This window comes from Anopheles coluzzii, chromosome X (assembly GCF_943734685.1).
Source record: "Anopheles coluzzii chromosome X, AcolN3, whole genome shotgun sequence".
NCBI classification, from domain to species: Eukaryota; Metazoa; Arthropoda; class Insecta; order Diptera; family Culicidae; genus Anopheles; species Anopheles coluzzii.
Genome location: NC_064669.1, coordinates 7,413,366 through 7,425,288, shown reverse-complemented (window position 1 = coordinate 7,425,288; position 11,923 = coordinate 7,413,366). Strand labels below are relative to the sequence as shown.

General features: G+C 47.8%; 2 protein-coding genes across 3 annotated transcripts in view; one reads left to right on the top strand and one right to left on the bottom strand.

Annotated features, from left to right (window-relative positions):
* Positions 1-11,923, bottom strand: part of LOC120959902 (rho-associated protein kinase 1) — a 212,346-nt gene that overhangs the window by 81,034 nt on the left and 119,389 nt on the right. The window lies entirely within an intron of this gene.
* On the top strand, positions 4,364-5,710 carry LOC120955962 (hydroxyacylglutathione hydrolase, mitochondrial). Its single transcript, XM_040377250.2, has 2 exons — positions 4,364-4,716; positions 4,784-5,710. The coding sequence occupies exons 1-2, from the start codon at positions 4,653-4,655 to the stop codon at positions 5,629-5,631; spliced, it is 912 nt and encodes a 303-aa protein (XP_040233184.1). The 5' UTR covers positions 4,364-4,652; the 3' UTR covers positions 5,632-5,710.

Here is an 11,923-nt window from a genome sequence, read left to right as displayed (position 1 = left end):
ATTAAGCAAGCAAATAAGCAAACCCTAGAGAGTTACGCCTAACAGTAAGGAGAGCTAGGAGGAGTTTGGGCGCACCAAACTAATGCGCTGGCGAAACGAAGCGCCCCTCAATCATTTGTCCCGTCCCATTTGTTTTGTAAACCGTGCCCGTGTGTACGCTTCCCTGCCAAAATATTGGTGGGGTGGGGGGGGGGTGTCCCTGGCCCGCGGTGCTCGGAGCATGTTTGGCGTTCGGTTAGTAGGGATCGCTGGGAGCGATCGAACATTTCTTAGCTACAACTTTGCATTGGGCCATCATCACCCCACCACCCACCAAATCGTACCCGCCCCCGGATCCCTAACTCCAAAAGACGAGGGGCAAGGGAGGGCGGGGGATGAACGCGGTGCGTGGAGAATTGAAGTGATCGGCCGTGGTGGAAACAGTGAGGAACAGGAACAGGACAGCATCGCGAGGGCAGCGCGCATACACATATTTGCGAGACGAGCAGCTCCAGGGCCTGGGTCGCCTGGGCATGGGCAAAAGTATGAGGTGTGAGGAGGAGGAAGAGGAGAAGGAGGTGGAGGAAAAATACCTTGGTTTTGCCCCTTGCCAGCTCCCACTCCCTAGCTGGCTGGCCCGCGCTCGACCTTTTCCACGTGCTGGCTGGTGATGCAGCCGTTCCTTTCCTTCTTTGTCGCCCTCTTTCTTTGTCGTTTATTGGTAATTACGTGGTAGCAGCTAGAAGAAGAGGAAAAAACAAACCTTGAATACAAGCAAAAAAAAAAACAAAACCATCACACCAATAACCACTCGGAATTGCCTATCCCAAGTTTTTTTGCGTCAATGCTATGTGAATCGTTTAACTGTATGTTTTATTTAAATATTGTATACTAGAGTAGCGTCCCTTCTTTAAAAAAAAAAGTATAAGCTAGACAGGTGGAGGGCGAGCGGTAGCACGCTATATTGCGAGAGATAGTTTAGGGTTAGCCACCGTCTACTAAACATAATCTACACTCACACACACACACCTACACTCTTTTACACACTCACACATGTACTTACACACCAAACAAAAAAAAATATTATGAATTCAGATTCCGCGCTGAGAGGTTTGTCAAGAACACGACACAGTTTTGCTAAATAAACAAAGCGCAGCATTAAACGCATACATTATTTAAAAAAAAATATATGCTCTAATAGAGTAAGCCATCCTGTCTGCGTACTTATTGTGTACATTCGAAACACCAAATCAGTACGGGAAATCCCGCAGTTCTCCCCTTGACGTTGTGTCAGCAAATGTGGTTTTTCTCCGCTCAAATCGCGTTCCCTCGCTTTGGTCCTTCGAGCCGGATTTAGCCCTTGGTAAGCAATTGTGCTGGTAGACATGGAGTCGCAGAAGTCATTCCACTGATCGTAGGAGTGCCAGGACAACCGGGAGAAAACGAGTATGGTAAGTCGATCGAGTTGCCTGTAAGTGTTAGAGCAATACACACCTTATTTTAATTTATTTCTTATTTTATCTTGGTACATCTAAATCCTTCACCACTTGTAAGCTTGATTGAACTTGATTGGACCGGAAAGAAAATGTCCAGTCCACACGAGTTTTGAATCCCCGACATTATAAAATCGAGCTAATAGAAGAGCGGCACAACAGAGAGTCGGTCGTGGATATAGACCCGTTGCCCCAGTGAGGCCATGCTTCTTTTTTATAGAAAAAAAATGTATCTGAGTGGTGCATTTTAGTGAAATTTTAACGAATTTTGAGGATAAACGGTCCTCGCAAAATATTGTTAGTACTTTTTTGTAAATGACCCTACCCTTTTCTCTTCATAGGTTCGAGAAGGACTTTAAATGTCTTTAAATGTGTTAAAATGTAAATTAATCAAGTGGATGATATGAGATACAAGAATCTCACTAAGGAATCCAACACACCAAGTCCCATCATCTTGTATTATCTATGTACATAGTCTACTTTCTCGAATCTATGAAGACTCTCAATAGTTTTTTTTACATTAATTAAAACTGAATTTAAAAAAAAAAAGCTCAGAGTTGTCTAGTACAACAAGGAATATTAAATTAGAATCAAATGTGTAGAATGGTGGTTGGACGACTTTTTTCAGCATTAACTGCACCGGCCCCGTCTGGAATTGGTTTTGGAATGCGTTTTGATTCACGATTCGTTTTATATATTTCTATTTATAACATTTCTTCACATCTGATGGAATTTTGTTTACATTACTTTGAGCTTTAACATTTATTCCTAATAAGAGTTTATTCTCTGGTTCTGTGATTATTTGCACCACATTTCACAAGCATTGATAGTTTATGGTGTACCTAGGCAATACTTGTTGTGAGAAGTTTGTTGGTATATTCATTTCTAGCATTTATGAAACGTAGCCACCATGTGATGAGACATTTTCTGTAACATTTGTCTTTCTTTTCTTTTATTTGACTCATTTCGCTGGAATCAAATTGACCGTTCATAATCTGCAGTCAAAATTACACGCATTGTTTACTATTTGAATCTCAAAAAGGCCATCGAAATGCGGTACCAGTGCAACATGGAAACAGTATTGCAAAATTTGTGCATTGCAAAAATAAACATTGAAATCAGACATTAGCAGCTCACGGACTTACCAAACGGATAAATTGCTATTTAGATATGTTTGTGTTACTCGTTAATGTGATCCGATTACAGGGCTACGCTACGAAATTCAAAAGAACCCCTTTTACTCTGAGGTTCAGACCAAAAGAATTGCAAGTAATCCAAAAGATAAATGATGAGGGGTAAACCCAATTCAAATCAGGAACTGCTGACGACATTAACATTAACATTCCTAAAATCTAAACCAAATCCATAACAATCCTGTAACCGATTACAAACCCACATTGATTTTGGACCTTGCACTGAACCTAAATCGATACTGAAATCGATCTTAAACCCATTCCGAACTTGGAATTGACACTGAATCCATACAGTATCATGGAACCGATACCCACATTGATATTGGAACTTATACTGAACCCATACCTGCATGGCTTCGATCAGAAATCCATTCCGAACCTGGAGTTGACACTGAAAACATACTGGTCTTAGAACGGATACTAGACCCACCCCAGGTCCTGAATCTGATTATGAACTCATAAAGGTCCTGGAACCGATTACAAACCCACTTTGATTTTAGAACTTTTACTAAGCCCATAGGGGCACTGGAATCGATGATAAACCCATTTCGTCCCTGGAGTTGACACTGAATCCATACTGGTCTTGGAACCGCTACTGGGGGTTCTGTTGCTGAACCTGTACCAATCCAAAAACAGCTCCCAATTTGTTTCCGTTCCTAGAGCTGTACATAGACCTGTTCCGGATCCGGGACGAAACGTGTAGCTGTTCCCAGTCCAGCAACTGAACTGATAGTTCCGGCAGTACATGAGCATCCAATTGCAAGTAAGCTAGTAATAACAGCAATTATCCTCTTATATGCGATACTTAATGCACGCAAAATCGCAGTTCACAAACGTGTTTGTATTTGATTTCTATGTTTTGGTATTAAAACAAATTTTATTTGTATGTTATGCTCTTGTTTTATTTAACAACCACCTACAAACTATGTTTCATCATATCACCCGGTTTAGCAGTTGATATACAGGCGTTCCCCGAGATACACGGTACCTCTTATACGCGGATTCGGAGATACGCGGTTTTCTAAATATGACAATTCTTTGAGCAAATTGTACTGATTTGACACATCAATTTTAAATTGCCAAATAATTTCCGTTTTGATCGAATGTTAAAAACTATTTCAAATGGTTTAAAACTGTTATATTCAGTAAGATTTATATCAACTAATTCATAAAGTAACTATAACCTCCCCTTGCTTGCAAAATTACACGAACATTACTGATATTTTAGCTGCAAACCACGAGATTCGACTTACGCGGAAATTCAAGATACGCGGTATTTTGTGGCCGTTTTCGGTCCCCATTAACCGTGTATCTCGGGGACCGCCTGTATTTTATTTTCCAATTTGTGCTTCGGTATTTTTCCTTCGACCCACGACTTGGTATTGTAAACGGGTTCTTCGAAAAAATAATTTAAAACTGAATATTTACTTTATGGCCGCTCACGTAACAGTGACATCCCAGTGTGTGCATGAAACTGCTGTGTCATATAGGAATAAAAAATATTTGGACCGTTAATTTGAAGCAAAAAAAAATGCTAGATCCTTAAAATAAGCAAAATAGATCATTGCTGACCGTTCCAAATGAAGGAGAAAAAGAAAATGACGCAAATGAGAAATTGTAGAACCATTTTTATTTTTATTAACCACCATTACAGCCCATAGTGCGCTCTAGCCGCGGCTGTCAAACTCACTGCACAACAAAATAAACAAATACCGGCAAATTATCACCATCAGTGCCCGGATTCGCCTTATCAACACACCCCACAGAAACTGCCGTGTAATCGTAGGTACGGCGTAAAAGCAACAGCAAAAAGCAAAAACAACATCCCACCGTAAGTTTGCTGTCCAGCTTTGCCTTTGCGCCCCATCGCCATCATCCCTATCGGAACCGTGCTGCTGTGGTGTGCGGCAAACCCGATGGGAGGTACCGCCGTAGCGATATACTAACTACTCTGCCCGCTCTGCTTTTTCCTCCGCCGTGGCCGCGTATGGCGCTGCTCAGCTTTCTGCCCCACCGGCTGTCCCAGCGACTGACTGCCCTGTACTTTACCGGTAAGCACAGCCGTGTTTGTTTTCCGTCAGTAGTGTGACCGCTCCGTTTCCCGCTCCGGCTCCACAGTGTCCAGCTTTAGCCTTCAGCGCCGGCCCCGCACAACGCAGACGACCGCGATGGCGAGCATGACGGTGACGAAGATACCCGCGCTGAAGGACAACTTCATGTACCTGGTGGTGTGCAATGCGACGCGCCAGGCCGCCGTCGTCGATCCGGTCGAGCCGGCCCGGGTGCTGGAGGTTGCCCGGGAGCAGGGCTGCAAGCTGAACCAGCTGCTCACGACGCACCACCACTGGGACCACGCCGGGGGCAACGAGGCGCTGTGCGAGCAGTACCGCCAGCACGCCGACTGGGGCCAGCTGACCGTGTACGGGGGCGACGACGAGCGGATCCCCGGCCTGACCAACCGGGTCGGGCAGGACGACACGTTCGCGATCGGGCAGCTGCGCGTCCGGTGTTTGGCCACGCCGTGCCACACGACGTCGCACGTCTGCTACTACGTCGAGGGCGGCGACCGGGGCGAGCGGGCCGTCTTCACCGGCGACACGCTGTTTCTGGCCGGCTGCGGCCGCTTCTTCGAGGGCACGCCGGACCAGATGTACGACGCGCTGATCGGCAAGCTGTCCGCCCTGCCGGACGATACGCGCGTGTACTGCGGGCACGAGTACGCGCTGCAGAACCTGCGCTTCGGCCACCAGGTCGAGCCGGACAATGCGGATACGCGCGCGCTGCTCGAGCGGGCCCAGGCCGCCGACCTGGAGGGCCGCCGGGCCCTCGTTCCCTCCACCATCGGGCAGGAGAAGCGCATCAACGTGTTTATGCGCGTGCACCAGCCGGCGGTGCAGGCGTACGTCGGCAAAGGCACGCCGCTCGAGACGATGCAGGCACTGCGGGCGGCCAAGGACAAGTTTTAGGCGCTGCAGTTTTTGATTTTTTGGTTTTTTTGTTTCGGCTAACGGTTGAATAAAACCAATCGAAACTCCAACAAAAATATGTGATTGCGTATTCATTGCGTGCTGAACACAAATGGGACAGGAAAGGTAGTAGCACTGTTCGAGCTGTGTTTCACAACGAAGAACCGAAGCTTGGTTTCATCGTCCGAAAAAAAATAACACATCTTTACTGCTGCTCCGGCATCTCTCTCTCCTGCTCTCGGTTGCCTTTGTTATTATGTTTATGGTTATTTATACCCACCAAGCTTCAAACCCGGGCCGGGGTTCAGGGTTATGGTTTTATTGCGCGCTTCACTCCGTTTTTCCCTTCCCGTGTGCTGCATTTCGCTCGCCGCAGGGGTAGTCCAGCGGCTCGGAATGCGAACGCGATCGCCCGGCTGGTTCGAAAAGTGTTTCTGTTAACCGGTTTCCGCAAAGCTCTTGCTCCAAAGTACGTGGATGAATCATTTTCAGATGGAAATTGAAAATCATAATAATAATCGAAAAGGTGATCGGACGACAGGGTGTGAAGAAACAATTCGTAATAGTTGTTGGTTTTCAGTGCCTTTTTTTCTTTAGACATTCTCGCTCGATTTTGGAACTATCCTTAACATCATCTCTGCGGTGAAGGCTTAAAACACGCAAAAGCGTACCTAATTGTTTGGCGTACATTCGTGTTCCTGCTCATGCTTGCCATCTCCTCTAGCTACAATGGGCCTGCACGGGCCTTTAACTCTACTCCAAACGACCCGCTTCCTAGCATAGGACGAAAGTGGACCCTGGTAATAGATCTTGATGCCGTCCAATCGTCTCATAAAACCCATCGAATCAATGATGGTTGCCGCAATCGAATCAATGAGGGTTCGTCGTCTGCTTGATCTGCTTGATGTAATGTGACAACCATGGGGATTTTTGCGATTTGCTGCTCGTCATCGGGTCATGGGTCCTGCTGGCAATAGAGAAAACAAATCTTAAGGTGATGGAGTCACATCTTTTCACATCTCCAAACATGTCTTGTGCTACGTGCCGGTCCGTGGTGTACAAGGAACAAGGGAAAAGGCTCCGATTAAAATGACATTTCTGAAACAATTAAAAAAAATGGCTAATGTCACAATGCCGTTGATTCTCCTCGAAAGGAATGAGTTTTTTTTTTTTTGGTTTTCCTTTTTATGTCTATCTCACCCCTGCTCTGTTACTAGTCACCGTATTTAACACTCTGCTTTCGATGGAGGGCTTCACTTCCAGCCGACGATGGGGATTTTTGCGATTTGCTGCTCGTCATCGGGTCATGGGTCCTGCTGGCAATAGAGAAAACAAATCTTAGCGTGATGGAGTCACATCTTTTCACATCTCCAAACATGTCTTGTGCTACGTGCCGGTCCGTGGTGTACAAGGAACAAGGGAAAAGGCTCCGATTAAAATGACATTTCTGAAACAATTAAAAAAAATGTCTAATATCACAATGCCGTTGATTCACCTCGAAAGGAATGAGTTTTTTTTTTTTTTTTTTTTTGGTTATCCTTTTTATGTCTATCTCACCCCTGCTCTGTTACTAGTCACCGTATTTAACACTCTGCTTTCGATGGAGGGCTTCACTTCCAGCCGACGATGGGGATTTTTGCGATTTGCTGCTCGTCATCGGGTCATGGGTCCTGCTGGCAATAGAGAAAACAAATCTTAGCGTGATGGAGTCACATCTTTTCACATCTCCAAACATGTCTTGTGCTACGTGCCGGTCCGTGGTGTACAAGGAACAAGGGAAAAGGCTCCGATTAAAATGACATTTCTGAAACAATTAAAAAAAAAATGTCTAATGTCACAATGCCGTTGATTCTCCTCGAATGGAATGAGATTTTTTTTTTTTTTGTTATCCTATTTATGTCTATCTCACCCCTGCTCTGTTACTAGTCACCGTATTTAACACTCTGCTTTCGATGGAGGGCTTCACTTCCAGCCGACGATGGGGATTTTTGCGATTTGCTGCTCGTCATCGGGTCATGGGTCCTGCTGGCAATAGAGAAAACAAATCTTAGCGTGATGGAGTCACATCTTTTCACATCTCCAAACATGTCTTGTGCTACGTGCCGGTCCGTGGTGTACAAGGAACAAGGGAAAAGGCTCCGATTAAAATGACATTTCTGAAACAATTAAAAAAAATGTCTAATATCACAATGCCGTTGATTGTCCTCGAAAGGAATGAGTTTTTTTTTTTTTTTTGGTTATCCTTTTTATGTCTATCTCACCCCTGCTCTGTTACTAGTCACCGTATTTAACACTCTGCTTTCGATGGAGGGCTTCACTTCCAGCCGACGATGGGGATTTTTGCGATTTGCTGCTCGTCATCGGGTCATGGGTCCTGCTGGCAATAGAGAAAACAAATCTTAGCGTGATGGAGTCACATCTTTTCACATCTCCAAACATGTCTTGTGCTACGTGCCGGTCCGTGGTGTACAAGGAACAAGGGAAAAGGCTCCGATTAAAATGACATTTCTGAAACAATTAAAAAAAATGTCTAATATCACAATGCCGTTGATTGTCCTCGAAAGGAATGAGTTTTTTTTTTTTTTTTGGTTATCCTTTTTATGTCTATCTCACCCCTGCTCTGTTACTAGTCACCGTATTTAACACTCTGCTTTCGATGGAGGGCTTCACTTCCAGCCGACGATGGGGATTTTTGCGATTTGCTGCTCGTCATCGGGTCATGGGTCCTGCTGGCAATAGAGAAAACAAATCTTAGCGTGATGGAGTCACATCTTTTCACATCTCCAAACATGTCTTGTGCTACGTGCCGGTCCGTGGTGTACAAGGAACAAGGGAAAAGGCTCCGATTAAAATGACATTTCTGAAACAATTAAAAAAAATGTCTAATATCACAATGCCGTTGATTGTCCTCGAAAGGAATGAGTTTTTTTTTTTTTTTTGGTTATCCTTTTTATGTCTATCTCACCCCTGCTCTGTTACTAGTCACCGTATTTAACACTCCGCTTTCGATGGAGGGCTTCACTTCCAGCCGACGAAAACTATTTCCTCATCTCGTTGAGCATTGCATCTCTGCCAGCAAGGTCTCGCATCAAAAGTGTAACCAAAGTACACAGTGCTTGCATCACGCCTAGCGAGTGTGCCGTAACCAATAGCAACGGCGAGCAACCGTTTCGCTCGGGCAGTGCTCGCCGCGGGGCAATCACTTTGACACGATCGTTCGTCGCAGCAAGAAGCACTTTAGCACCAGCATCGCCAGTCAGTCAACAGTTTGGGGCCGTTTTATATTCCCACCTCCTCCCAGTACTCCCAGTGCCCCAGTGCCCAGTGACCGCTCAGGAACAGCAAACCGACAAGCACCGACATGTCGCACCAGCCCGCAGAGGAAGAGCACCGAGCACCGCGCCAAAGCGCCCGGACGTGCGAGTATCGGCGGTGCGCGCACCACCGGGTACCGATGAGCCCGCGCGAATCCTTCCAGGCCGCGGTGTGCCACAAGCAGCTGCGCCAGCGGGCGGAGCAGGACTGGCGGCGGCTGCACACGCACGTCTGCCTGGTGCTGCCGGGCAACGTGCAACGCGGATTCTTCCTGCACCAGCTGGAGAAGCTGAAGCGTGAGCAGCTGGACGGGCGGCGGTACCTGCGCCCGTGCGAGTACGCCTGGGTGCAGCACCAACTGAACGATCTGGTGAACAACATCGACTCGCTGGACCGGATGGACCAGCTGTACCCCGACGATCCGGACATCGACATGGAGGTGGAGCCGTCGCTGGAACACGGGCAGCCGGATCCGCACAACGACTCGGGGCTCGACATGACGGAGCCCTTGCAGGAGCCGCTCGACCGGCGCTACTGAAGCAACCCCCAACATCCAGGAACCGGGGGCGGCGGCGCAGCGAGGAGGTGCCAGCGCGGCGAGTGATGAATAGCGCAACACAAACTGGAATGTAAATTTGCTGTGTACAAATAATCATATTGAACGACTTTTGGCAAACACTGAGCGCTTTTTAGGTGTAGCGTAAATGTTAATAAACATAATTAAAACTCGAGTTGAGGTTAGTTGTCTCTGTTTTCTCTTTTACCCTTTTTGCATATTTACTTCGTTCGGCCTGTGTCACGGTACGGCCCGCATGACGTATGCCCTTTCCCGAGCGCCTACACACACCGACACACACACACACACACACACACACACAAACACACTCGGAGAGGGGGAACACGCACACACACAAACACACGCGAGCGCTCGCGTTGAGAGAAAAAGAAAGATGGCCTCCCGTGTACCGGGAAGGTTCGTGCGTTTGCGTGAAATATTTGCAATTGTGTCAGCGCTTGTTTTGTCTCTCTCTCAATCTCTCGCTCGTCCGCTCCGCTTGCCATGGCCACTTTTAATGGAGTACGCTCTTTCCCTGTTTGCCGTGCGCTGGCACTGTTTCGCTCTTTCGCGTTCATCGTGGGCCGCCGTCGAAGCTGCTGCTGCTCGTCGGTCTCCGCCAGGCCCACAATCCGCGGATTTGTCACGGGTGTGTGTGTGTGTGTGTGTGTGTGTGTGTGTGTGTGTGTGTGTGTGTGTGTGTGTGTGTGTGTGTGTGTGAGCGGGGCACTCATTGTTCCTCGTGCGCAATCGTTCAAGTCATCGCGAGCCCGTCCGCTTATTTCCGTTTGAAGCGCCCATCGGTACAGTTCTACCTTCCTTCGGCCTGCTCCCAGCGGATGACTGTTTGGCATTGTAAAGGCAAAAGCCTCAACCCGTTCGTTCTGCTGTTCCTGCATGGTTCTGGTGTTGGTGTGTTGCAGCGCGTGTCTGGCTGTCTGGTTCCTGCGGTGCGTGTTGCTGTGGTTGTGAGCAGTGGAGTGGAGGACCTGCCCTGCCGTCAAAGGATTCTGGTGACTGTTTGCTGTGCTTGTGTGTGTGTGTGTGTGTGTGTGTGCCAAAACCCGTGAACCAAAACGCTCAAAACGCGATCCGACAGTGAGGCGAAAACCCCATGTGCGAGGGCCACCTGCAGTGTGAACGTTACGCGCGTATCGTGCCAGAAGCGTCGTCCTCCCAGTCGCTGGCCACCGCGTCCAGCGACAGCTTCGTGTCCGTGTCGGTGTCGCTCGCGTCCTCGACCACGCCGCTGCTGCTGCGGTACCGCCCGATCCGCGATGATCCGGAACGAGAGGAACCGGCCCGCGCTGATACCGTCCATGGACTGTCTGGTGGTGGTCCTGCTGCTGGTGCTGCTGCTCATCACCGTGACGGTGATGTGCGAGCTGCTGTGGCTGATGCGCCAGATGCTCGAGCTGCTGGGCGTGCTGGTCAGCCTGCTCGACCAGATGGAGCTGCTGGTGATGATAGAGGGATATTTGAACCAGCTCCCGTTGCCGCTGCCGATGCCGGACGGCGCCCGGAATGTGACCCCGGGCCGAAGTCTCAGCGCGTAAAACCGTCCCGGCTGTTCGGGCGGCTGGTTCGCGGTCTGTTTAGCGGCCGGAAGAAGCACCGGCCAGCGACGGCCAGCGACGGCGTGCGCAACGAGGGTGCGGTAGAGTGAGCGGCTACGGGGCGATGGGGCGATGAGCTACGGGAGGAGCAATCGAAAAACGTTACGTTTGGAAAATACTGATAAATTTATATAAATTTTAAAACAACAGACATTGTGTAGTTCGTGGTTCGTGTAGCAAAAGATATTGGCGAATTTCTTTCTGGTAAAGTTCTTTTTTTGGACAATAAAAAATCATTTGGCACAGAAGAAAATCATTGTTTGTTTGTTACATTCTGTAGGTTTTGGGTTTTTTGCGTTGTTTTTGACATTTCCGTTGAAGGATTCCCTTTGATTGATGACATATCTGCTCCCACCGCTCCCTTGACATCTCTGGGTCCCTCTGTACCCTTTACTCATCTCTCTTCTCTCTATTTCTCTCCCTCTCCCTCTCTCTCTCTCTCTCTCTCTATCTCTCTCTCTCTCTCTCGCTCTCTCTCTCTCTCTCATTCAACGTATCTGTCCTCCGGTCATTTAAACCCCCAAGCGCTTCAAGCGCTTCAACGAAAAGACACGTCCTCCCCGCTCCTCCTCGTTTGGCAGATTCGTGAAACTGCGGTTCATGTTAAGGTTCGCCCATCAGTTTTTCGGAGAAAAAGGGAACGTTTGTTTCCGAATTTCGAAGGTATGGGATATTTGTTGCCCGTATGCGATTAGGAGTGTCCAATCTGTTCACTGCTTCACTACCTCAAGTTTATGAGAACGTAATGGATAAGAAAATGCTACGACAATACTTATATCACATTTCCCCTGCTCTCTATTATTGT

Excerpts from the sequence above, each read along its gene's own strand:
- LOC120955962 (XM_040377250.2), top strand. The coding sequence starts at position 4,653 with ATGGCGCTGCTCAGCTTTCTGCCCCACCGGCTGTCCCAGCGACTGACT. Across the intron at positions 4,717-4,783 it reads GACTGCCCTGTACTTTACCG|TGTCCAGCTTTAGCCTTCAG; the intron begins GTAAGCACAGCC and ends CCGGCTCCACAG.